A 23,147-nucleotide genomic window follows, 5' to 3' on the forward strand; every position below is an offset into this window, starting at 1 on the left:
TGTCCCTAGGCATTGGCGAGTGGGGAGTCGTTATTCATCAATATGATTCTGCTGATCGGAAAGGGTCGGAATAGCAAAGTGAAACACGGTTTCATTATCGAGGGGAGGGGCAAAAATAGGTTTTGCAAGCTAGCTCGAAGCAAGTCATATGAAGTAAACCATTGAATCTCCGATAGACTCCGCGCTCGGCCCGTGCCGACGAGTGTGGGACCTTTCTTGACACTTCCTTCAACGCTTCCCGTAAGACGTCGTCCTTCGCCATGGCTTACGACGACGAGCACGCTGACATTCTTGGCGGTCCCATCTTGCAGATACCAAATAATGGTATCTTAGGCCAATGGTCCCAGTATTCAATTGTATTCAGGGCCAGTCTCATCCTAGGATTCAGCATCTTGGCATCCCTCCTTACAGTACGCGCCTGGGACATATGGAAAAAAAATCAGGAGCTGGGCTACAGAAAGTGCGTAATTCTTGCTTTTATTTTGTCTCTGCTCACCGACACCTATGACAATCAGAGCGATGCGTCGCAAACATGGAATCCCAGACTCGGACTGTCGTCCCTTTGCTGTAGCATATGCTGCGGCTACCCGTGCGCGCGCTGAACGTGAGGCTCAGGAGAGAATAACAACTAATAAGGTCACGGAAGAGCGCCCGGAAACGGGCTATCAAGCTCCGTTGCTAGACGCGCATGGATTGAGGCGAAGGGCGGCCGAACCCGGTGCGTGGAGCTGTTTCGTGATTTGTGGTCTCGATCTGATCGGTACATTGTATAGTTGCGAAGCCACACGTTTATCAACTCCCCGCCACAAGACGCACCGTTTCTGGCCTTGATCACAGGCCCAATGGGTTCGACTTTGGGCATCGATATAATCCCCGCCTTCGGGATAGCGCCCTCCCCGTCTCGGGCGAGTTACTATCGCCGGGGAAACGGTCTTCTCGTCGTCGTGCTAGCAGAAAGGATCTCGTTTTTGACACAGATGCAGCCGTGGAAGGCAAGAAACGATCTTTGGATCATGACGGCAATCATGAGCCCGAAACATCAAAGAAGTCCCGTGTTGATAGTGATGAACTGATCGATGTCGATGAGGAACCCGAATGGCACGAAGAAGAGGACGAGGCACCGCCCACTCAACGTGGATCAAAACGGATGTTCGACTCGGATGAGGAAGCTGATTATATGCGCACCGATGGTCGCGACAAGCGCCCGCGGAACATGTCGCGGGCTCAGACACCCGAAGACCAGGAAATGGAGGATGTGGAGGATGATGACGTCGCTGAGTTGCGCCCAATTCCGCGCGGGAAGAAGCGTGATCGTGCCGAGGCAGGCTCGACATTCGGTGGTGATGATGAAGACGAGGCACCAGATGGTCAAGATGACAAGGTTCACCGTCATCGCAAGCGTCGCACGGTTCGGTCAAGAAAATCAGATATTTCATCTCGCGGCATGAAGCGAGATCGTGATCCTGAATCACCAGCGAGTGATGACAGTACTAGAGGTTCTCACAGGCACAGTGAGCGCACCTTGAAGAAGAAACGAGGCAAGAAAGCTTCTTCCGAGGCACCTAGCGATGCTCCCGACGGCTCGCAGGATCACCTCTGCAAAGGCAGAAAGCTTGGTGAGGAGTGGGAATCGAAGGGCGTTCAATACAAGCTCGGGAATGAAGGCGTGCGACTTCGTCTTACTTTGGTGAAAAAGGCCCGAAGCAAATATTCAATGGTAGGTAGCGGTTTCGTGGCTAGTGTGGTTGTGGCACTAACCAAAACCCAGCCTAGGGATTCTCAACACCCGGATCGACAGGCCAATATGGAGATCTACGTGGAAACTTGGCTGACAGATGAGCAATACAAGGACGCTGAAGAACGGCAGGAGCTTGTCTGGCAGGAGACGCCTAGAGTCTCGATTGAGCGTAGTACCCCCAGTGAGGCCCCTGCATCACCAGCAAAGACGGGCAAGGATTTGCTCTGGGACTCGATGAAGGACAGCCCCGTTTCTGGTCGTGCCTTCCGCCAGTCATTGACCAATGGCTCAGCCCGGGTGAATCCATTCAAGCAACCTTTACCGCAAGCTACAACTGGCCGGCGTGTTGCCTCTTCGAATATACACACTCAATCATTAATTCCTGGCGTGGCCGAGGGTCCCTCTCGCCCCGGGTTCCGTGCGTTCTCAAAATGGGAGAAGCAAGATCTTGAAGCCGAGGCGATGGCGAGGATGCGTGCACGGATGCTGGAGCAGAAGAAAGCAGAAACACCTCAAGGAAAGACTTCGGAGCTTCCGACCAGCGCTACTGCTCCTGAGCTTGGCCCTAAAGCTCCGACTGTCCCCATCATTACATTCACCCCGCCACCTCCTGCTACATCCACTGCCACGTCTTCAGGCACTGAGACGAAGCCGACGCCATCATTATTTCCATTTGGTCCTACCTCGACGAGCACGGACGCCTCAAAATCCACTGCTCCTACTGGGTCCGCTGCCACTCCGGCAAGTGTCGTGCCCGCGACTTCGGCTCCAACTGCCAATAAACTCAGCTTATTCCCCACCCCGTCCGCCCCACAAACAACTCCCGCAGCGCCAGCATCCTCATTTAGCCTACCCACGACACAACCTCCTACTACTACCATCGCGCCTAACACAGCATCCGCACCCTCCATACCCAATTTCTTTGCCAAGCCAGCTGTACCCTCGACACCCACACCTGCAACAACCGCGTCCTCGACAACACCTTCATTTTCTTTTACTCCCACGCCTGCACAGCCGCAGTTCACTGCTCCCTCATCCACCGACCCCTTCGCCGCGCCTGCCGCACCGAGCACAGAGACCAGCAAGCCGACACCATTCACGTTTGCAAAACCCAGTGCACCACCTTCCTCTGCGCCAACATCTACATCAGCGCAAGCAAACCCGCCGTCGATGTTTGGGGCATCCTCAAGCACCGTTGCCCCCGCTTCTGCTCCGTCTGCACCTCCCCAGCTGAAGTTTGACTTTGGCAAAAAGGCCGCTAGCACGACCTCTAAGCTCGCTATTACATCTGCCCCCTCCTCTGCCGCAACTACTGCTAACGCCTCAAAACTCGCTGGCCCTTCATTCTCATTCCAGGCGGCTACTCCCCAAGCCAATCCCTTGGGAGCAAGCTCACAGCAGACGTTCCCATTTGGTCAGCCCTCGTCGACATCGGTATTTGGTTCTGGTGGTAGCGCCACTGCTGCCCCAAAACCTGCTGAGACTTCGGAAGCGCCCAAGCCCAAAGCAAAAGAGAATGAGATACCAAAGTTTTCATTTGGTCAGCCTACCGGTGGCTCAGGATTTGGCTCTAGTGCTTCATCGGCACCCAAGTCAATGCTGAACTTTGGGACTCCATCGGGGACATCGGCCTTTGGCACAACTGCGTTGGGAGGTGATGCGAAGAAGACGGAGACGCCATTATCAATCTTTGGCGCCGCGAATGCTACCAAGGAAGATGGAAGTAAGGCTGCCGCTCCTGCACCTGCATCTGCAGTGTTCGGTGGCTCCAGCTTTGGTGCAAACGGTGCCTCGAGTAATCTCTTTGCGAAGCCCAGTGCTCCACCGCCCAGTGGGGACGCAAGTACGTCTACATCAACTCCCAAGAGTGCATTTGGCAATGGCTTGTCGAGCAATCCCTTCTCCACAACTCCTGCCGGATCTCCTGCTGGATTTGGCAGTACCCAGCCAAGCAGTTTCCCCTTTAGCAATGGGTCAACCAAACCTACAGATAACCCAAAACCGTCACCATTTGGGGCTCCACCAAGCAACACTTCCTCCGTCTTTGCCTTTGGGAAGAAGGAAGACACCGTAGCGCCTTCTTCGTCCAATACCAATGCTTCTACTGCGCCTGCGTCATCGACGTCACCATTTGCATTCGGGACTTCGATGTTCACTCAACCCTCAACGGGTACTTCAAGTGGACCCACGCAACAGCAATCGGTGTTTGGCAAACCGTCGGCGCCTACGCCCAGTGCATTTGGTTTCGGTAGTGGGACTGGGACTGGAAGCAACACATTCACCTTTGGAGGTCAATCCGGAGGACAAAACCAACAGCAATGATGCGCTTCTATTTTTTGTATATAGGGGGGACTGCGACCCGTACAGCACATACCTTTTTCTCTGTCCTGCGTTTATCTGGTACATTATAGGCATACAGATATTGCACATTTCATGGCATATGTCATCATTTGTTGTATCATCACGATTACATTCAGCGGCGGCTAGAAGTAGTTTTCCGACTTCAGAGATTTAGTCTCCTGCGTCCAACAACCTGGCTATATTGTGATTCAGGGACTTGCAACGAGCCAGTTGATTCGAGGCTTGTATAATGTAGCTGGCTCAGAGAGCTACGCACGGATCATTTACGTCCCACAGGGATGCCTCGCGGTTGCTCATTTCGATAGCCCACTTACAACCAGGCTGCTAGACCCGACATCGTATCTCCCAGAGTCGCTCCGATAATTCAAGTGCCGTTGGTCTTCATCAGCGCTTGCACTCAATGCTCGTATGATCTGTCTGAAAGATCGCGAGCTTCCGCACAATGAAATACCTACCTCAGCATCATTCCAGTGTTCTAAGCTCCGGCTGCGGCTGCGATAGGGTACCAGTGAGCGGAGGCAGTCCAATAGTCAATGGAACATATCATAAACACCGCATGCACTCACATAGGACCCGGCCCAAGATGACAATGACCGGAATATGCATATATTTTAAAAGTATGCACAGAACGGATTGAGGATTCGAGTTTGTGCACCAAATTGCGTCATTGAGCGTAGTCCTGGCCATCAAATAGCCGGTTCCTGCGGGGGAAATAAGCTAGTACATCGGTACGATAGTAAAAGCGCAGGGATGCGATGTCCTGACCTCAGCAACACGGATGATGCACAGGAACAAATGAACGTGTCTTGCAGACATTTCGATATTTATGGAGAAGACAGGACCGATGCAAGTGCACTCTAAACATGTAGGAAGATCGATAAGCAGCGTCGGGTGTTATGCTGGACCGGGGATCGTCGATGTTCATAGCGATCAGTGAAGTCTATGGTGATTGTTCTTACAGAGCGTGGATTGTCCCGGAGGTTGCGTATTTGAGCAAAATTGGCGAGGGAAAGTTCGAAGTTGACTATCCAATTGCAGTTAACCAGAGCCAGTTCTTACTTAGATAAGTGACCATGACCAGTCTGTTTTAGACGAAAGCGCATCGATGGTTGCAGAGTTTCAATGGCTGACAGGTTCCAAAATATAATAGTGCGGATCTGAAAAGATATAAGGACCCAAAATGATCGACGTCAAGGATGGTACGGTTTGGCGCTAGTGTCCCCTAGGCAGACCATATAGAAGGAAGACAGTTGTTCCTTCTTTATTATGGTTTAGCACCGCTAATGAGTGCCGTCCGTTGTCGGTGGGGCATAATATCCCATAAGTCAGTGCACATCGAGCGAGCACAGACTCCTGAGCGCCAGAGCTGAGAGATACGAATACGGACGTGTTACTTCGAAGTTTCGAAAACGAAATAGCACTGCGTGGGACAGTTGACATGCGCAGTCCTTCCGAGACGCGAGGAAACTATACTGATTGTTTGAAGTTGGTGCCCGAACCAAGACAAATCTGCGGTTGGATATTCCAAAGCGGCGGATAGAAATGAAATAGTATTCATGTTCTGGGTGCAGTAGTCTACATTCCAGCTCTTGTTGTTCTAGGTGTACATATTAATACACCTGGCTATTGTAGAAAGATTAATTACTCACTGCAAAACTGGGAGGAGGTAGAATCACCGGTCACGGTGACAGGTGCAAAACATCTAACAGGTGATTTCACAACACCACGATCCGCCTATTCGGGGGGGGGGGGTTTCACAAGCCCCTACATTCGCCGTTCGATAGCTGGTTGAAAACGTTCTGTTAGTCACTAGAAAAAGCTATCATGTCAGAAGAACTGGCTCACTGGCATAAGTGAGCACAATGTGTGAAAAAGATGACCACCGCAGGGGTCGAACCTGCAATCTCCTGATAACGTAATCGTAGTCAGACGCGATGCCATTTCGCCAGGCGGCCGTTGAAACAAGGGAATGTGTGCGTACTATATGCTGAAGAAGTGACAAGATTGCGCATTATTACTACACCAACAAGTAGGGCTACTGGACTTCCACCATGTCCATTCTGTTCGAAACTTCTCTAGGCGACCTCGTTATCGACCTCGAGGTAGAACAGTGTCCGAAAACATGCGAGAACTTCTTGAAACTTTGTAAGGTGTACTACTATAATTTGAATGCATTCTTCAACGGTGCGTAATCCCTCGTCCATTGGTACCTTTGCCTTAAACAATTATATGCAGTATCCAAAGATTTTCTGGCCCAGGCCGGTGACCCCACTGCCACGGGAACTGGTGGAGAGTCAATATGGTCCTATGTTGCCTCCTCGGAGGACAAGGGTGCCAATGCCCGATATTTCACCCCAGAAATCGTGCCGAAGTTGAAGCACACCCACAAAGGCACAGTGTCGATGGCTGTGGCACCCTCTGTGAACGGCGAGAAAGGCGGCTGCGGCAGTCAATTCTTCATTACCCTTGCAGACAATATAGACTATCTTGATGGGAAACACGCTGTTTTTGGTCACGTCGTAGAAGGCTTGGAAACCTTGGACAAACTGAATGACGTTTTCACGGATCAAGATGGGAGACCATTCAAGGATGTGCGAATCAGACACGTCGTTATTCTCGGTATGTTAGCATCTAGGTGGTCCGCGACGTCCTCATATACCGATTGACATTTATAGATGATCCATTTCCTGATCCACCCGGACTAACGCAACCTCCGTCATCACCCACCCGCCCTCCGGATAACTCTACTAGGATTGCTGAAGATGAAGATCCTCTTGCCACTCTTCCGGAGGAGGAAGAGGAGCGCATACGTCGCGAAAAGGCCGCAGCAGCCTCTGCCCTGACGCTTGAAATGGTTGGTGATCTGCCTTTTGCCAACGTACGCCCCCCAGAAAACGTCCTTTTCGTGTGCAAACTCAACCCTGTCACACGAGACGAAGACTTGGAACTCATTTTCTCGAGATTCGGCACTATTATGAGCTGCCAAGTCATCAGAGACAAGAAAACGGGTGACTCATTGCAGTACGCTTTCATAGAGTTTGACAAACGGGACGAGGCAGAACAGGTTAGTGGTGCATAGCTTCTCCGCAGTGAGACATTATTCAAGAATCTGCCAGGCTTATTTTAAAATGCAAAATGTTTTGGTCGATGACCGACGCATTTGGGTAGATTTGTGCGTGCGAAACCACTTCATTTTACGCTGTCTCACGTCATTCTACGTAGTTCGCAGTCTGTGGCACGGCTCAATACTTCCTGGTCCAATAACCCCAAAATGGGACTGCGCAAAGAAAGAGGCGGGTTTGGTGGTCGTGAAGACTTGGAAGAAACACGACGATACCGGGCGGCTGGGAGAAGTGATGGCAGGGATGGTTATGGAATGGTGTTCGAAGTCCCAGATGACCGAGGAACATCTCGTCATCGGAGCAGACAAGATCGAGATATGGAAGACACTCGGGATAGGCGCCGACGGTCTGTCTCTCCTGTCCCACGCAACAGATCTAGAGACCGGCGTCGCAGCAGAGATAGACATTCAGGGGACCGTCGGACCCGCCGCTAATAGCAGATCTGACACGGATTACGGTGCTTGTATGTGTCTGGTCATTGTGCCTTTGTATGCCAAAAATGATTTGCCCCTATTGTTAAGGCAGCCCGCCAGTTTGAAACCAGTTTCGAGACACTCAGCTAGTGCCACCATGGCTGTGTCGCGTGGCTGACTTAAAAGCCTACATTTACCCAATGAGCACTGGAACTCTGTCTTTCTTTTGGCCTCTCCCTGATGGCTCACTCACACAATGACTTCTACACTCCAGGCTCTGATATGCTCCTGCTCTCGAGTGACGATGTCAAGTTCCCCGTTCACCGTTTCATACTAGCGGCCGCTTCTCCATTCTTTGAACACATGTTTGAATTGCCACAGCCGCCTGACAACCCTGTAAACGAGGAGCGTCGTCCTGTGGTCCCCGTGTTGGAGCCTAGCTCGACCATTCACGTACTTCTGCGTTTTGTGTACCCCGTACCTCATCCCACCATTTCATCCCTTGATGAGCTCAGCACTATTCTTGGAGTCGCGATCAAATACGACTTTCTTGGCGTCATCTCCTCTCTTCGCAAGCAGCTCATCTCCCCTTCATTCTTGAGAGACGATCCGGTGCGAGTGTTTGCAATTGCGAGCCGGTACGACCTAGAGTACGAAGCTCAGGTCGCGTCACAGCACACACTCTCCATCACCATCCTGGACTGTCCATTGTCGGATGACCTCCGCTTCATCACAGCTCACTCTTACCATCGCCTCCTCGTCTTGCACAAGAAGCGCTCGGAGGATGCCCGAGCGCTCCTCAAAATCCCAGAAGACGTGAAGTGCTTGCAGTGCTCAGGGCCGTATTATGGGGCGTTTGTACCGCCAAAGTGGTGGAAGGAGTTTGAAAGAATGGCAAAAGCAGATCTGGTGGTGCGGCCAACCACAGACGTCATCTTCAGCATGCCATTTCTTAATCAGGCCGCGGAGGCATCGGGATGCGCGCGATGTGCAGGTAGCATTCTCAACTCCCATCAATTCTTGGCAGATCTGAAGCAACAGATCGACGACCTTCCTTCTACCATATGATCATTCCTCGTCACGACTATCATGACATTTTTATCATACCATCTAGGACTTCTTTGGAACGTTCTTGACATGCGCCGTTCTACGTTAATATCCTTATTCTACAATCGCAGCATAAACATCGTCATCACTCTTTCCGGCTTGTATCTTCGAATTCTTCTTATTCTCCAGTCCCATATCGTACACATTTAGATCTGACCCTGCCAGGATCCATATGTACTGTACCTAGTTGAACTTGTATTAATACTGGTATTATGTCACCTTATATCACAGCATATCGCTTAGTAGCTAGTTGGTCAAACCGTTTGTCGAGATCAGGATGCAGATCTCGGCTGATGGCATATTAAATGGATCAAACGCCTCCAGTATGTGATCGCCAAAGATTTCCACCAATCAGATTCGTAAGGTGTCAAACTTAAGCACTGCTTAAGCGAAAGTTTGAGGTGCTTCTGGTTCCAAGGGAGGGCACTGCTCAACTCTGCCCGTGTACCGGCGGCCGTGATATTGTGGGGAAATGCCGTAATCTGCTTATGCCCAAGTTAAATTTAAAGGTCTTCCCCAAGCTCGGATCTACTTTATCTTACCGACACTCACTGTCTGCAACTTGAAGATGTCTTCACCACAGCTGGCCGCATTCAAGGTACCTGTAGTCGAAAATGAACCTATGGTGAGTCTATATTTCAACGATTCATTGCCTCTGAGGCTGAACGATGTCGGCAGCGAAGTTATGCTACAGGATCGGCAGAGCGCAAGGGTCTCGAGGCTGCCCTTGCTCAGATGCAACAGGAGCTTCCGTTTGAGGTTCCCTGTATCGTGAATGGCAAACCGGTGTGTACAGCACGCCCCCTGCCAATCCGTCGATGACTTAGATCTCCGGGTTTCTCAGATTAGAACTGGCAAGCTTGCAAAGCAGCCTATACCCTCGGATCATGCCCGGCATCTGTGCACATACCATGAGGCAGATGAAACCACTGTAGCTAGCGCGATTGATGGTGCTCTCTCTGCCAAGGCTGAGTGGGAGGCCATGCCTTGGAACGACCGCGCTGCCATCTTCCTGCGTGCTGCAGAGCTCGTCAGTGGCAAGTACCGTTACAAGTTGGTGGCAGCCACTATGCTTGGTCAAGGGAAGAACGCATGGCAGGCTGAGATTGACGCCGCCGCAGAGGTGTGTGAGATAGAACAATCTTGTTGGCAGTCGATTGATGGAACTTCCTTAGCTCTCGGACTTCTTCCGTTTCGGCGTCAAATATGTCGAGGAGCTCTACGCACAACAGCCTCCCAAGAACACGGCAGGGTCATGGAAGTACGTCCAGTAACCATCTCATGAAGATACTTCTGATTCTTGCATAGTCGCGTCGAATATCGTGCACTTGAAGGATTCGTTCTTGCAGTTTCACCATTCAACTTCACAGCCATTGGTGGCAACCTTCCAGGTGGTACGAGCGACTATTCTATTATTACTTGTTGGTTCTGAGCGAGTCATCTCTTAGCTCCCGCGCTCGTCGGCAACACAGTCGTCTGGAAGCCTTCACCAGCGGCCACATACTCAAACTACTTGGTCTACCAGATTCTTGCAGAGGCTGGTGTCCCACCCGGCGTCATCCAGTTCGTCCCTGGGCCGCCTCCAGAAGTCGTCGCACAGGCGATATCCCACCCTAGCTTTGCAGCACTCCATTTCACGGGAAGCACCTTTGTATTCAAGAAGCTATGGAGGGACATCGCCGCAAACCTAGACAAGTACAAAGGGTATCCCAGAATTGTCGGTGAAACAGGAGGGAAGAACTTCCATGTCATCCACAAGTCTGCAGAAGTCCGAAATGCAGTTTTGCAGACCATCCGGGGCGGTTTTGAGTATCAAGGTGCGCATATTATATGTATGGTAGCACGCAGGACTGACAAGCGTCTGTGCAGGACAAAAATGTTCTGCTTTGTCACGGCTATATGTTTCCTCTTCACTTTGGTCATCTGGATTCAAAGATATGCTCTTGTCTGAGGTTGCCAAGATCAGAGTCGGGCCACCATCAGACTTCAGCAACTTTATGGGACCTGTGATGTATATTCCCTTTTTGTGCATTAGGTTGCGCACGGGTATACTAATGAAAACTATCGCAGAGGTCGTCCTGCTTATGACAAAATCATGGGCTGCATCCAGAAAGCCAAGGATGCAGGAGGGGAGGTCCTTATTGGAGGTGTCGGTAAGGCGGATATTTGACCCACCTGCGACTTTTCTGAATATCCTGCAGGTGATGACTCGAAGGGCTACTTCGTCCAGCCTACCATTATTCTGACAAAGGATCCCCAATCAGTCACGATGTGTGAAGAAATATTCGGTCCTGTCATCACTGTAATGATTGTACTTAGAAATGCTGCCAGTTGTACTAACATCTTTTCAGGTCTATGTGTACGACGATGCGGATTATGAGAAGACTCTGGAACTCATCGATAACACATCACCTTATGCACTGACTGGCGCTATGTAAGTCGCAAGGTTTCTGCGACATTGTTGACTGACACCTAGCTTCCTTTCCAGCTTTGCCGGGGACCGCAAAGCCCTTATAGTTGCCACAAACAAGCTACGCAATGCTGCTGGCAACGTCTATTACAACGAGAAATGTACTGGCGCGGTCGTGGGGCAACAACCCTTTGGGGGAGCACGAGCAAGTGGTACCAATGACAAAGCTGGGAGTATCAGCATCTTCTACCGGTTCGTTTCGGCAAGAAGCATGAAAGAGAACTTCGTAGGCCTGGAGGACTTCCAATACCCGTCGAACTTGATTTAAGACATCCGGTATCGGAATAGCGACCTTGAAGGTCTCGGAATCAACGTTGTATTAATAAATAACTGATGTTGTTACTTGTATGAAATGAGAATAAGGATCCAGGAGTCTGAAAAATTGTATCGGGGAGGAAGACTGCAGTACTTATCGAGCACAAACCCGGCCGACGGGCGCCGCATGGACCATCTTCTCTTACATGACATCACCTTTGATGGTGTCGTGCGTGGGCGTGATTCAAGTCTCATTCTATGTTGCATATGGCGTTTGAGATTTCCTCCTGATAATGCACCAGGGTTAGGGTTAGGAAGCCAAAGCAGCAAAAAGAAGGCCCACCCAGCCAGAGTGGCCGTGGTGGGACAGGAAAATATTGAGACGGTGCATGAGCCGAAGCCCACACAAAACGCAGACACCCTCTGTATGGACAAGGTCGCCGTGCTATGAAAGGTCTCCACGGCCCACGAACCTGAGACGTGAAGAGGCCTGTGCCATCAAGGTAAGTATGAAGAATTCTAATCGTAACCAGTCGACTTTTATATTGGGCTGAGCGTGCACGGACCATTGTGCACTTGGTAAGCGAAGTCATTACCATCCGCGCTCACGCAAAACAAATCAGAAATACAGCAAGAAGGGGTATCTTATATCAAAGACTGTGGATTCAGAAGATGTGAGGTTTGTAGTTAGTTTACATGTGATTGGTAAAAGAAAAGCAATCCAAGGGAGTGCTGTGATCACACATTAAGCGACATCGACATTATCATGCATGCAATGAGAAAAGAACAATCAAAGGGATCAGGGTTTGGTAAAGGAAGAGTAGAAAGGACATAATCTTCATCATGAATCAAGTCATCGTCGTCAGTGGGAGCATCCGCTGTAACGTTGCGCTGAAATTGATGAATGAGATATGGAATACAGAAAGTGAATTGAACAGACCTGTTGACCCTGCGCGAGAGAAAAATCTGACCTGGACGAACGGGCCACCAGGTTGTGGTATAGGCGATATTTAAAGGTAGTGGAAACAGTAGCAGAGGAACGGATGGCGGGCGGGGGTGGTGTGGATCGAGACTGAAAAAAACATGTAAGTCAAAGATGTGATTACTGCAGTCGATACTCACATTCTCGTGGGGATGGGGGAGAAGTAGCCGGGAACTGAAAAGGGATCGTCGAGTCAAGGGTGAAGGAAACCGGTAAGAGAGACATACATCTAGAGGACCATGAGGCTGATTGTTTCGAACAGGGGGAACTGCGTTCGTGCGAAAAGGAAGGAGTTTGCGGAGCCTGAGGTAAACCACGTTGCTGTGGGTGTATTGTAGTAGAAGATCTTGGAGGTCGAGTGGTCAAAGATACGGCACGAGATGTCGCATCGGACTGCAATGGATGGCATTAATGGAGTGGTGTAGATGAGGAAAAGGTCACATATAGAGTGTAGTAGCTTATGCAACATATAGTGTGTCAAAATAGTCGAGAAGAATAGAAACAAACATGACCGCGAGCCCCGGATAACCAGTAAGTATAGGGGGCTGAACGTCTGAACCATCACCCAGCCATGTCACCGGTGTGTCATCCGACGCCCCAAAGTCCTGAGATACACAGAGATTTCAACAATCTATAGTGAGGTACTCATGTGGGCGCCAATCCGACGACAAGGTGTCAGCGCCTCAGAAGTCGACGATGCAGTATGATGAAAGAGTTTTGGTGTCATGCAGACATCGAGGAAGATGGATAGGATGAGACATTGCTATCATTTGTCTTCATAATAACTGTCGTCGAATTTGCAGAAGGAAATTACTTCTGGCACACGAGAGAGCTGAGCCGTAAGTAGTTCTGCTCGAAAGACTATATTTGTACTTAGCTTATAAGTTACATGATGTCGATACAAAGACAAGATGTAATTCACTGCAGTGACTACGTATCAATGGAGTTTACCGAAAGTCAATATCGATAGGACAGCGCATGTGACGACCGACACGTAAAATTTGCCAAAACCGTTTAGAAGCAGCCACAGAACCGGCCACTTCCATGCTGCCCTGCGGGTAGTGGTTGTGAATTGGGGTTCGGTGAAGGAGGAGGAACATAGTCCTCATCACGAATCAAGGTCGTCATCGTCTGTTGGGGGAGCACCCGCGGCAGCATGACGCTGCGAATTGATGCATCAGATCTCATTGACACGGGAGAAAATAAAATGAGCGCACCAATTCACCCCACGCGAGAGGAACGTCGACAACAGGCGGAGGTGGATGACCTGGACGAATGGGCCACCAGGTCGATAGGCGGTGTATGCGGGCTCTGAAGGTAGTGGGAGCAGCAGAGGACTGGGTAGTGGCTGGTGCTGGTGCGGATCGAGACTGAACAAACTGTGAGTCAAAAATGCGATTACAGCTGTCGACACTCACGTTCTCGTGGGGATCCAGATCAAAGGGCGCCTTACTCGTGGCCTGCACCAAGGGAAAGTGATTTGGAGGTAGAGGCGATGTAGCAGGGAACTGCAAGGGGACTGTCCAGTCAACCGCAAAGGAAATAGGTAAAATGAACATACATTCAGATAACCACGAGGCTGATCATTCCGAACAGGAGGAGGTGCATTCGTGCGGGAAGAAGGAAGGAGATTGAGAAAGTAGCGAAAGAAGGCGGGTTGGTGTGAGTGTCTTGTAGGCAGAGGTCTGCGCGGGCAGGGGACAGGAGATATGACATGCGATGACGCTAGATTACGGCGCACATGACGACGTGTTGCGTCGGACTGCAATAATGACATTAACGAAGTGATGTAGAAGAAAGGGATTACGTACGTTGAGTAGATCAGCGATGCGTGAATTGTGAGGTGCACTGGTCTGCAAGAGAACGTTAACGCACGAACGGATAGACCTATGCTGGTAGTAAATGCACACACACTTCCCGTGCAGGCCAGATGCGAGTAATGATATCGGGTGGAATGTCGTGTATGTAGGATGTTGGGATCCTTACGTGTCGTGACAGCCAGTTGGCGTGAGTCAGGGTGAGAAGACAAGGAAGCTGGGAATCAGAAGGTCAAATGAGGCGAGGAGCTGGCGGGATTCGAAGGCCCAGAGCTTGATGGTGTTGTCGAATGAAGCGCTAGCGAGGAGAGCACAATCAAATGAAAGTGCTAGGCCAGAGATGGTATAGGCGTGCCCTTCGAAGGGAGCTCCGACAGTCTCCAGCGTAGACGCGTCGAACTCATAAATCGTCTTTGGCTCCTCATCCGCAGAATGAACAACCTCGTTAAAGCTGAATGCGGCTACGATGGTCTTGTCTTTTGTAGTCCAGAACACCGGCACATGGAAAAAGACACCGTTCACTCTTTTCCCAATTCTGACATCCAATTTTTGTGTTTGGACATCCCACACCTCAAGGTAATAATCTCCCCACGTGCCCCGGATTGCGAGCTTCTTTGAGTCTTGTGAGAATCGAACTGCGCCCGTCAAATTAACACTCTTCAATGGACCAGCGACGAGTTTGCCAGTGTCCAAGTTCCATATCCGCACTGTACGATCCCATGACCCGCTCGCCAGTAGCGTGCTGTCCGCGGAGATATCGATGCAGCTGATCCGCTCCGAGTGGCCTTCAAATATCTTCACAATATTCGTCTCAACCTGACAGGCTTTGAGCTCCGAGCCCACATCAAGATCCAATCTCCACCAGCAGTGACAACCCATTGACCATCCCTTGATACCGCCACTGCACGTACTTCCTGCTCATGAACTTTCCGCGCCTCCTCAATCTCCTTCCCAGCCTGCAAGTCCCATCGCCGAGCGGTCTTATCGTCAGATCCGCTGATCATTTTCTCGCCGTCTGGAAAGTAGGCCATATAAACATCACAGAGGTCAGCCTGCTTGCCATCCAGAAAGGTGCGAGTGACTAGTTTATGACCCTGCAAAGTCATAGCCGGTATCGGAATCGACTCGTCCGCTTCTTCATCGGGCTGTGTTGACCTGGAAGCCATGACGGTTGTATTCACCGGAGAGGTTGACAAGTTTGCCAGTTATCTGGATGTGTTCGAACGACTGATTCTAAGTTCTCCTCCTTGTATGCCGTTGTCCTGACGTTGATGGTGATTTTAACAATGTCGACCTCGTTCGAGTGCTGCGTCACTTTCCCTGCTAGGGCTAATTGTCAGTTTGTCCGAGCTGGAAGTTGAGATGGGATTTAAATATCACCAAGAGAGGGCTGCAATCGCGATAATGATAAGCATAAAGGCGCATCTCATGTCTCTTAACAAGCTCTTTCCTGTCCATGGCACAGCATGTCCTCTTTTTGCTCCTTCCTTCTCGAACCAGCCTGATTTCTTTGCCCGTCGTTCACTGCCATGTCATGTCAAATTCATTTCAACAGCAGCTACATGTGTAAACTGAGCCAAATGAAGCGCCACCGAAGGTGCCGAGGCCTAGTTGTAGAACAGCCTGCCTAGACATGGTAGGAAATTGCGAATAAATCATGGCTTACCACTTACAAGGCCCAGTCTTATGGGTCTGCATTCACTAAGACAGAACGACTATTATGATGATGGTTATATGTGCGCATTTCCCATCTCTTAATAAGCTCTTTCCTGAACATGGCACAGCATGTGCTTTTTGAAATCCGCCCTTTTCAAACTAACCTCTCTTGGTCTGGTTCACTGCCATATCATAGCATGTCATCCCTATGTTGGGGCGCTGAAGTCGACAATGCAATGCGGAAAATTATTATACAGCCGCCGAGGATGATGGACAGGATGAAGTGGAGTTGATTTCTTCAGTGGGAAATCGTAGAAGTTGCAGAAGGAAATTGACTTGTGGGACACGACAGAGCTGAGTCATAAGTAGGTCTGCTCGCAAGACTATGTTTGTAATGTAATTAGCTTGCATGTCATCAATACAAAGACGAGAAGTATACGTATTCCAGGGGCGGTAACTGCATATCGATAAAACCGGTGACATTTCAATGTCAATAAGTAGGGCAACGCATGCGACGAGCTACAGCGTTCAGAACTCAAATACTGGAAAACGTCAAAACCGTTTAGAAGCAGCCGCATAACCGGCCCTTTCCATGCGTTCCACTGGTAATCTGCGCTCCTGCTGAATTGAGGTTCGGTGAAGGAGGAGGAACATAGTCTTCATCACGTATCAAGTCATCATCATATTGGGAGGGAGCACCCGCTATAGCGATGCGCTACAAACGGATACATGAGAGATGGAATACAGTATGAAAAATGAACCGAACACACCAGTTGGCCCGGCGCAAGAGGGACATCGACAATAGGAGGCAATGCATGACCTGCACCAAAAGGCCACAATGCAAACAGGCGGTGTAGGCGAGCCTCGGAGGCGGTGGCAGTGGATGAGGTGGTGGGCGGCGCTGGTGTGGATCGAGGCTGAGAAAATGTAAGTCAAAAATGATTACGGTGGTCGACACTCACGCCTTGCGTGGGGGCTTGCACCGAGCGAACGTAGTTGGGGGGTAGGGGCAATGTAGCAGGGAACTGCAAGGGGACCGTCGAGTCGACTGCGAAGGAAACACGAAAATGAGACTTACATCCAGAGGCAGATCATTCCGACCAGGAGCAGCTGCGTGCGTACGAGAAGGAAGGAGTTTGCGGAGGTAGCGAAGGAAAGCATGTTACTGTGGATGTATTGTAGGGGGATGTATTAACGGCCGAGGGGCGAAAAATGTTGCTGGGTGACGACGCACGGCACGACGTGTTGCATCGGACTGCAACAATGGCAACAATGGAGTGGTGTAAATGAGTAAAATAACAAGAACATGCACTAGATCTGCACTGGCCTGCAAAAGAATGTTCTCAGCGCGCGACCCGATAGATAAATACGGGAGAATGCATACATTAGGCTGTGTTTCTTGTGCAGGCCAGATACGAGCCAGGATGTCCCGTAGAAGGTCACATATGTAGATCTTGGTCTCATACCACGTGGTATAAGCCAGTTGGTGTGAGTTGGGTGAGAAGATAATACACCAGGGATTGTAAACATCGAACGAGGCGAGGAGCTGGCGAGACACGAAGGTCCATAGCTTGACAGTGTCATCGGAGGAAACGCTAGCGAGGAGAGCACAATCAAATGAAAGTGCTAGACGGGTGATACGCTTGGTGTGCCCTTCAAATGGGGCTCCGACAGTGTCCAACGTCGACGCATCGAACTCATAGATCATAATTGGCCCGTCGTTGTTGTCATAGTCATAGTCAAAGATCGTAATTGGCCCGTCGTCGTCGTCGTCGTCATAGTCATCCTTGTCCTCCTCGATCTCATCCTCCTTGAAGCTGAAGGCGGCTACGATGGATTTATCTTGTGTTGTCCAGAATACCGGCGCATCAGACCCGGCGGTGGAGTCAGGATTTGCAACCGAAACATTTACTAGTAGTTTCTGAGTTTGGACGTCCCATACCTCGAGGCACCTCCCCACTTTCGACATGACTGCGAGCTTCATCGAGTCTTGCGAGAATCGAACTGCGCGCACGGACCTATTATTTCCGCGCACACTCTCGAATGGATCAGTCACGAGTTTTCCAGTTTTCAGGCTCCATATCCACGTAGTGCCATCCGATGACCCGATCGCCAGTAGCTTGCTGTCCGCGGAGATATCCATGCATCTGATCTCCCCTGAGTAGCCTTGAAATGTTTTGACCATCCTCATCTCAATATCACAGGCTTTGAGCTCGTCATCTTCATCAGCAGTATCTGTATGAGTGACAATCCATCGACCATCCCTTGATACCGCCACCTCATATACTCCTCCCTCGTATATATCCCGCGCTTCCTCAAACTCCTTACCTGTCCGTAGGTCCCATTGTCGAGCGGTCTTATCGCCTAAGCTGATCATTTGCTTGCCGTCTGGAAAGTAGGCGATGGATGAAACATGGCACTTGTGCTCGCTATTCGGAAGGGTGTGAGTGACTGGTTTATGACCCTCCAAGGTTATGACCGGTGTCAGAATCGATCTGTTCGCTGTTGCAGCGGGCTGCCTTGAGCTGGAAGCTATGAAGGTATTCGCCAGAAAAATTGGCAAGTATACGTGGATGTGTTTGAACGACCGACGCTGAGTTCACCTCTTGTGTTGTTGCCTTGATGTTGATAGTAATTTTGAAGATGCCCAACTCGTTCGAGCGCTGTAGCACGTCCCCTGTTGAAGCCAATCGTCAGTTCATCCGTGCTGGAGGTCCAGATAGTTACCAAGACGCTGACTGCAATCGTCTGATGATGATAGGCAGACGGGCGCATCTCCTACCTCTCAAAAAGTTCTTTTCTCAGGTACATGGCACAGCATGTCCTTTTTGCCCATTCCTTCTCAAACCAGCCTTCTCCGGCTTACCGCCATGCCACTCCCGTGTTGGAGCGTCACAACCCACAGCCTGCAGTACTTGCTGTAGACCACCGAGCACCAACTCGGGCGCCGCATGCAGCTTAGTACACATGAATGACATGACAGCCCCCTGATGGTGTCATGCGTGGGCGCTCGCGCTCACGCCAAGAGGGTGTCTTACACTAACGCCCAAGTCCTATGGGCATCCGCCTCCTTCGTAGATGTATCGTCATCATGCTGCTATATCCCCCTATATATCAGCACAGAGTATTAACAACTCCGCATTTACCTCGTCGTACATCTGCAAGCCTGAGGTGTTAGCGTAACTTTTAGCGTAGGTGAGAAGCTTGCAGTCGGAAAACTCACCGTGACCGCAAGCAAGCTTGACCTCGTTTACTTGAATGAGATAATGATGTGCTTCATATGCGAAGTATAGCCCTGCAAAGCCACTTTGACCTGCGAGACAGCGTGACCGGAAGTAATCGCAAGTAGTACTTTTCCACAGACAGGTTTCATCTGCTCAGACGACCCGAACCTCATACCGTTCGAACGTCTGAACCATCGCCCGGCCACGTCACCGACGTGTCATCCGCCGGCCCAAAGTCCTGGGATACACGGGAGATTTAGTCGGGTGAGAGGACAACGCACCAGGGATCATGAAGGTCAGATGAGGCGAGGAGCTGGCGGGACTTGAAGGCCCAGAGCTTGATGGTGGAGTCCAAAGAAGCACTAGCGAGGAGAGCACAATCAAATGACAGTGCTAAACCATAGATGGTGTTAGTGTGCCCGTCGAAGGGAACATCGACAGTCTCCAGCGTCGAAACGTTGAATTCATAGATCGCTCGTCATGGGCAGTCTCGTCCTTGAAGTTAAATGCGGCTACGATGGTTTCGTCTTTCGTTGTCCAGAACACTGGCGCATATGTTATTATCCTGGCAGTCTCATGGTCCTCGAATTTAAATTTCTGTGTCTGGACATCCCATGCCTCAATGCTCCTCCCCACAGGTGACATAACGGCGAGCTTCTTTGAGTCTTGGGACAATCGAACTGCGCCTACCAAACCAGCATTAATAATTTCGAATGGACCAGCCACGAGTTTGCCAGTGACCAAGCTCCATATTCGAATAGTAGTCTCCCTTGACACACCCGCCAGTAGCGTGCTGTCCGCCGAGATATCGATGTAGGCGATCGGATGAAACGTCGCCACAACCCCTGTCCCAACACCACAGGCCTTGAGCTCATCTCCACTGGTAATGACAAACCATCGGCCATTTCTTGATACCGCCACCGCAAATACTTGCTGCTCACAAGCATCACGCGCCTCTTCAATCTCCTTCCCCGCCTCTAGGTCTCATCGCCGAACGGTCTTATCCCAAGATCCGCTGATCATGTGTTCGCCATCCGGAAAGTAACCGATGGATGAAACATGGAATGCTACGTCTTCCTCGATATTGTCTTCCTCGCTATCGTCCTGAGTGAATGGTTTAGAACGTTCATGACCCTCTAATGTCATGACTGGTTTCGGAATCGCTCTATTCACCACTGCAGCATGCGGCCGTGCTGAGCTGGAAGTCATGACGCCAGAGAGATCGGCATGTTTGCCAGTTATTTGGATCTGCCTGAGACGCTATCTCTCCCCATGTACCGTTAGCCTGACGTTGATATTTAAGAATGCCGCACTCGTTCAAGCACTGTCACATTCCCTGCTGAAGCCAATCGTCAGTTCATCCATGAAGCTCTTTCCTGCGCATGGCACAACTTGCATAAACTTTTTCGACAGTCACATGTGTAAACTGAGCCAAACAATCCTCCTAGTTCATGACAAGCCGCTTATCGGGCCTCTTTCAGGCATCACCGCGACCGCGAAGATGTTTTCATAGTTTCCCTGTCACATACGTGGAAAATCATCAACGCGCAAGCGAAAAGTTGTTCGCAGATGCACAACAGGAAGAAGCAGACGAATCTGCAAATCCTAAACCCAGCATATCCAAATTTCCGCAACTGCAGAGCCAGGATGAAAACTGGACAGGTGAAGAATCTATACAAGATGCTGTGTTGCGCATGCTCGTCGACAAATACAAGCCTATGCGCACGGGACCTATCAGGACAGCTGACATGAAGCTGAAGGAGACACCGCCCAAGGTACACACAGAAGCTTATGTTGTCGAACAGCCTGCCCAGACGTGGCAGGACATTGCACATAAACCATTGCTTCCTTCTGTAGAGGGTCACAAGCCGTGGCTGACCACTTACAAGGCCCCGTCTCGCGCCTCTGCGTCCATTAAGTTGGGCAACTTCACACCTGCGTCCGCACGCACAACGGGCGTCCATGATGTTGCGGACAAACGCACTAGAAAGACGGAGAGGGAGCTTGCAAGACGAAAAGAGCAAGCGGGGCGATTGACTAGAGCTAGAGAGTCAACGTTGGATTATCGCTTGGGCCTCAAGCACAGCGAGGGGCAACGTGCTGCTCGTCCGAACCCTGTCAGTATGAGGGGGTGGCAAGCCCTGATAGAGGACAAGATAGAGGTTGACTCTGTCACTCGCTCGGAATTATCCTGTACTTATATCTCAAGACAGAGAGCTCGAGCTGCTGGGCATTTCGACAAACTCAAAGGGCGAAGGTCAGCCCATGGTTATATCAAGCGAGGAACGCAACCCTTTCATTGCGAGAGAGGAGTTTCTCATGAACCGGATCGTTCAAAGGAACGGGGTAGCTCCACCATGGGTCGAAGTCCAGATTGGTGGGTGACTTTACCATATCGGTGAGATTTTCAAGCTTACCATCATACTCCAATATTACAGAGCTCGAGACTGCAATAAACACATTCCGCGACGTCCTCAAGCAGTCGTGGACAAGGCGTGCTATTCGGACTTTGACGATTTTACAGCCAGCGGCTATGCTACCTTCATTATCGCTCGGCAGAGTGACATCATTGCGCGATCGCGAGTGGGAGGATCGAGAGCGCTCTTACCATGATACGGCCGTCGCTGAATTGAATTCTCTGGTGCGTAAATACAATGGCCTTGCGCCATATTCGGTGCGCCGCCCGTATCATTCTCGGGAGGTCGAATTGGCCAAGGCGTATCAGGACTGTGGGGAGGACATTTTGCGTGGGATATCAGAGAGAAGAAGAGAGATGCATGGCAGGTCGGGAGCCTTTCCGCCATTTGAAGTCGCATCTTCTGCGGAGGTCGATGCTTCCATGGCCTACCCTTTGAGGTTTCGAGACATCATCCGCCAGTGGTTTGTGAAACTGCGAGACAGATTCATGAACGTATTCTGAGCGACACGCTCGCACGCGTACGGTTGATCATACATACATATGTATTTTCCCGTGCCCAGATGATAGCAGAAATTTGAAAGCTCGTGGGCTCAAGGCACGCTCCATATTGTTTTACAACCTTAATTGTAGCTAACAATGAATGCATGCATTTGTATCCTTGTGTTTTTACTGGAGATCCACGAATGGAGCGCTTATTTTGGGCGCCTTCGATAGCCGCTTTGTGCCCACTTGTCCATTGTCTTCATTTGATGTCGCGAGGCATCCATGTGCATGCGTGCCAGCGACCCTTATTCTTCCGGGACCGAATCTCGTACTGTCGCGAGGACAAGGTGAATACATACAAAAAGTACGACAACCGGAGCATACATATCCAGCCTGCAGAACAACTTGAATAAGATGTTCTCGCAGTTTACGTGAATCCGGACATACTCGGCAGCAAGGAACAACAGGAAACGAGGCAAATTCCCTGCCTCGTGTTCGCCTCGCCTTTTCCGGATGTCATTGACCGGACATCTAATCTATAAAAACCCACCCTTTTGTCTGTTTAATTCTCCCATCTTCCAAGCCTTGTATTCTTCCATACCCACCTTTTCTCCCTCATATCCCGCCCACCGTCGCCGACAACCATGGCTATCTACGAGGAATACAGTGCGGTCCCTGTTGGCGGCGACATTACGGTGAATTTTTCGCTCTACTAGCGCTGAACAAGCATTGATGATATTTTTTGTAGCCTGGTGACATCGTCGCCGTTAACCACGACCGTTATGGTCGTCAAGAGGGTCTTGTCGTCGGCGCCCGTGTCGACTTCGCTGTAAGCGCCCCGACTCTTGCATAAAAAACATCATAGCTCACCCAACCTTACAGGGCCGACAAATTCTCGAAGTCCAGCTCGAAGCCTCGAATGAAATCTACCAAGCATGGTACAGCTACCTCACCTCCTCCCAAGCCCAACATCTAACCCAACCCACAGGTACCCCACCGTCACTCGCGTCAGGCGAACAGTCTCCTACTCCCGACCCGTCGTTGCAAAACAGCGCACCATCGTCAATGAACGCCGAATCTACTGGTGATCATCTTTATCT

General features: G+C 50.5%; 12 protein-coding genes and 1 non-coding gene across 13 annotated transcripts; 7 read left to right on the forward strand and 6 right to left on the reverse strand.

Annotated features, from left to right (window-relative positions):
• The first annotated feature begins 361 nt into the window (after positions 1–361).
• On the forward strand, positions 362–4,500 carry EDB91DRAFT_1102881 (uncharacterized protein). Its single transcript, XM_041317307.1, has 3 exons — positions 362–718; positions 774–1,717; positions 1,769–4,500. Exons 1-3 carry the CDS (start codon positions 505–507, stop codon positions 4,058–4,060), a joined length of 3,450 nt encoding a protein of 1,149 aa, XP_041182572.1. The 5' UTR covers positions 362–504; the 3' UTR covers positions 4,061–4,500.
• EDB91DRAFT_1102883 (uncharacterized protein) lies at positions 4,501–5,155 on the reverse strand. The gene is made up of 2 exons (XM_041317308.1): positions 4,865–5,155; positions 4,501–4,816 (listed from the first exon to the last, which is right to left on the reverse strand). Exons 1-2 carry the CDS (start codon positions 4,913–4,915, stop codon positions 4,643–4,645), a joined length of 225 nt encoding a protein of 74 aa, XP_041182573.1. The 5' UTR covers positions 4,916–5,155; the 3' UTR covers positions 4,501–4,642.
• An 820-nt stretch (positions 5,156–5,975) lies between these two features.
• EDB91DRAFT_t31 lies at positions 5,976–6,054 on the reverse strand. Its single transcript has one exon. It is a non-coding gene; the product is annotated as a tRNA-Arg (tRNA).
• Positions 6,055–6,069: 15 nt separating this feature from the next.
• Positions 6,070–7,765, forward strand: EDB91DRAFT_519562 (cyclophilin-like domain-containing protein). The gene is made up of 5 exons (XM_041327559.1): positions 6,070–6,283; positions 6,335–6,718; positions 6,775–7,163; positions 7,216–7,271; positions 7,322–7,765. Exons 1-5 carry the CDS (start codon positions 6,151–6,153, stop codon positions 7,653–7,655), a joined length of 1,296 nt encoding a protein of 431 aa, XP_041182574.1. The 5' UTR covers positions 6,070–6,150; the 3' UTR covers positions 7,656–7,765.
• On the forward strand, positions 7,545–8,858 carry EDB91DRAFT_519559 (uncharacterized protein). The gene has a single exon (XM_041327558.1). It carries the CDS (start codon positions 7,875–7,877, stop codon positions 8,700–8,702), a length of 828 nt encoding a protein of 275 aa, XP_041182575.1. The 5' UTR covers positions 7,545–7,874; the 3' UTR covers positions 8,703–8,858.
• Positions 8,859–9,088: 230 nt separating this feature from the next.
• Positions 9,089–11,594, forward strand: EDB91DRAFT_1102892 (Aldehyde/histidinol dehydrogenase). The gene is made up of 11 exons (XM_041317309.1): positions 9,089–9,366; positions 9,420–9,527; positions 9,586–9,864; positions 9,917–10,002; positions 10,050–10,135; positions 10,190–10,558; positions 10,611–10,752; positions 10,812–10,894; positions 10,943–11,043; positions 11,093–11,175; positions 11,230–11,594. The coding sequence occupies exons 1-11, from the start codon at positions 9,310–9,312 to the stop codon at positions 11,477–11,479; spliced, it is 1,644 nt and encodes a 547-aa protein (XP_041182576.1). The 5' UTR covers positions 9,089–9,309; the 3' UTR covers positions 11,480–11,594.
• Positions 11,595–13,556: 1,962 nt separating this feature from the next.
• EDB91DRAFT_1077871 (uncharacterized protein) lies at positions 13,557–14,007 on the reverse strand (the record flags this gene model as incomplete). The annotated part of the gene is made up of 3 exons (XM_041314967.1): positions 13,557–13,610; positions 13,666–13,818; positions 13,867–14,007. 3 exons carry the CDS (start codon positions 14,005–14,007, stop codon positions 13,557–13,559), a joined length of 348 nt encoding a protein of 115 aa, XP_041182577.1.
• A 12-nt stretch (positions 14,008–14,019) lies between these two features.
• EDB91DRAFT_520084 (WD40-repeat-containing domain protein) lies at positions 14,020–15,385 on the reverse strand. The gene is made up of 2 exons (XM_041327560.1): positions 14,324–15,385; positions 14,020–14,173 (listed from the first exon to the last, which is right to left on the reverse strand). The coding sequence occupies exon 1, from the start codon at positions 15,142–15,144 to the stop codon at positions 14,461–14,463; it is 684 nt and encodes a 227-aa protein (XP_041182578.1). The 5' UTR covers positions 15,145–15,385; the 3' UTR covers positions 14,020–14,173; positions 14,324–14,460.
• Positions 15,271–15,741, forward strand: EDB91DRAFT_1102907 (uncharacterized protein). Its single transcript, XM_041317310.1, has 2 exons — positions 15,271–15,414; positions 15,463–15,741. Exons 1-2 carry the CDS (start codon positions 15,354–15,356, stop codon positions 15,624–15,626), a joined length of 225 nt encoding a protein of 74 aa, XP_041182579.1. The 5' UTR covers positions 15,271–15,353; the 3' UTR covers positions 15,627–15,741.
• An 874-nt stretch (positions 15,742–16,615) lies between these two features.
• On the reverse strand, positions 16,616–17,130 carry EDB91DRAFT_1102913 (uncharacterized protein). The gene is made up of 4 exons (XM_041317311.1): positions 17,000–17,130; positions 16,884–16,946; positions 16,692–16,838; positions 16,616–16,636 (listed from the first exon to the last, which is right to left on the reverse strand). Exons 1-4 carry the CDS (start codon positions 17,080–17,082, stop codon positions 16,624–16,626), a joined length of 306 nt encoding a protein of 101 aa, XP_041182580.1. The 5' UTR covers positions 17,083–17,130; the 3' UTR covers positions 16,616–16,623.
• Positions 17,131–19,287: 2,157 nt separating this feature from the next.
• EDB91DRAFT_1292941 (uncharacterized protein) lies at positions 19,288–20,354 on the reverse strand (the record flags this gene model as incomplete). The annotated part of the gene is made up of 2 exons (XM_041324872.1): positions 19,288–20,078; positions 20,142–20,354. The coding sequence occupies 2 exons, from the start codon at positions 20,352–20,354 to the stop codon at positions 19,539–19,541; spliced, it is 753 nt and encodes a 250-aa protein (XP_041182581.1). The 3' UTR covers positions 19,288–19,538.
• A 242-nt stretch (positions 20,355–20,596) lies between these two features.
• EDB91DRAFT_1077874 (uncharacterized protein) lies at positions 20,597–22,065 on the forward strand (the record flags this gene model as incomplete). Its single annotated transcript, XM_041314968.1, has 3 exons — positions 20,597–21,402; positions 21,425–21,522; positions 21,584–22,065. The coding sequence occupies 3 exons, from the start codon at positions 20,597–20,599 to the stop codon at positions 22,063–22,065; spliced, it is 1,386 nt and encodes a 461-aa protein (XP_041182582.1).
• Positions 22,066–22,798: 733 nt separating this feature from the next.
• Positions 22,799–23,135, forward strand: EDB91DRAFT_1044657 (uncharacterized protein; the record flags this gene model as incomplete). Its single annotated transcript, XM_041313140.1, has 3 exons — positions 22,799–22,876; positions 22,930–22,985; positions 23,036–23,135. Coding segments are annotated over 3 exons (234 nt in total), but the record flags the coding sequence as incomplete, so codon positions are not given.
• Positions 23,136–23,147: the final 12 nt, after the last annotated feature.

The sequence above is a fragment of the Suillus paluster genome (genome assembly GCF_016628075.1).
Source record: "Suillus paluster strain FC165 chromosome Unknown EDB91scaffold_4, whole genome shotgun sequence".
In the NCBI taxonomy this organism is placed as follows: domain Eukaryota; kingdom Fungi; phylum Basidiomycota; class Agaricomycetes; order Boletales; family Suillaceae; genus Suillus; species Suillus paluster.

Coding starts and splice junctions, on each gene's coding strand:
- EDB91DRAFT_1102881 (XM_041317307.1), top strand. CDS start 505: ATGACAATCAGAGCGATGCGTCGCAAACATGGAATCCCAGACTCGGAC. Junction 719..773: donor GCGAAGGGCGGCCGAACCCG/GTGCGTGGAGCT, acceptor TACATTGTATAG/TTGCGAAGCCACACGTTTAT. Junction 1,718..1,768: donor CCCGAAGCAAATATTCAATG/GTAGGTAGCGGT, acceptor ACCAAAACCCAG/CCTAGGGATTCTCAACACCC.
- EDB91DRAFT_1102883 (XM_041317308.1), bottom strand. CDS start 4,915: ATGTCTGCAAGACACGTTCATTTGTTCCTGTGCATCATCCGTGTTGCT. Junction 4,817..4,864: donor GCATCATCCGTGTTGCTGAG/GTCAGGACATCG, acceptor CCGATGTACTAG/CTTATTTCCCCCGCAGGAAC.
- EDB91DRAFT_519562 (XM_041327559.1), top strand. CDS start 6,151: ATGTCCATTCTGTTCGAAACTTCTCTAGGCGACCTCGTTATCGACCTC. Junction 6,284..6,334: donor TTTGAATGCATTCTTCAACG/GTGCGTAATCCC, acceptor AATTATATGCAG/TATCCAAAGATTTTCTGGCC. Junction 7,272..7,321: donor CGACGCATTTGGGTAGATTT/GTGCGTGCGAAA, acceptor CATTCTACGTAG/TTCGCAGTCTGTGGCACGGC.
- EDB91DRAFT_519559 (XM_041327558.1), top strand. CDS start 7,875: ATGGCTCACTCACACAATGACTTCTACACTCCAGGCTCTGATATGCTC.
- EDB91DRAFT_1102892 (XM_041317309.1), top strand. CDS start 9,310: ATGTCTTCACCACAGCTGGCCGCATTCAAGGTACCTGTAGTCGAAAAT. Junction 10,136..10,189: donor TGGTGGCAACCTTCCAGGTG/GTACGAGCGACT, acceptor GTCATCTCTTAG/CTCCCGCGCTCGTCGGCAAC. Junction 11,176..11,229: donor TATGCACTGACTGGCGCTAT/GTAAGTCGCAAG, acceptor CTTCCTTTCCAG/CTTTGCCGGGGACCGCAAAG.
- EDB91DRAFT_520084 (XM_041327560.1), bottom strand. CDS start 15,144: ATGGGTTGTCACTGCTGGTGGAGATTGGATCTTGATGTGGGCTCGGAG.
- EDB91DRAFT_1102907 (XM_041317310.1), top strand. CDS start 15,354: ATGACCCTGCAAAGTCATAGCCGGTATCGGAATCGACTCGTCCGCTTC. Junction 15,415..15,462: donor CCGCTTCTTCATCGGGCTGT/GTTGACCTGGAA, acceptor GAGGTTGACAAG/TTTGCCAGTTATCTGGATGT.
- EDB91DRAFT_1102913 (XM_041317311.1), bottom strand. CDS start 17,082: ATGCTTTCCTTCGCTACCTCCGCAAACTCCTTCCTTCTCGTACGCACG. Junction 16,947..16,999: donor GGAATGATCTGCCTCTGGAT/GTAAGTCTCATT, acceptor GTCCCCTTGCAG/TTCCCTGCTACATTGCCCCT. Junction 16,839..16,883: donor TGCAAGCCCCCACGCAAGGC/GTGAGTGTCGAC, acceptor ACATTTTCTCAG/CCTCGATCCACACCAGCGCC.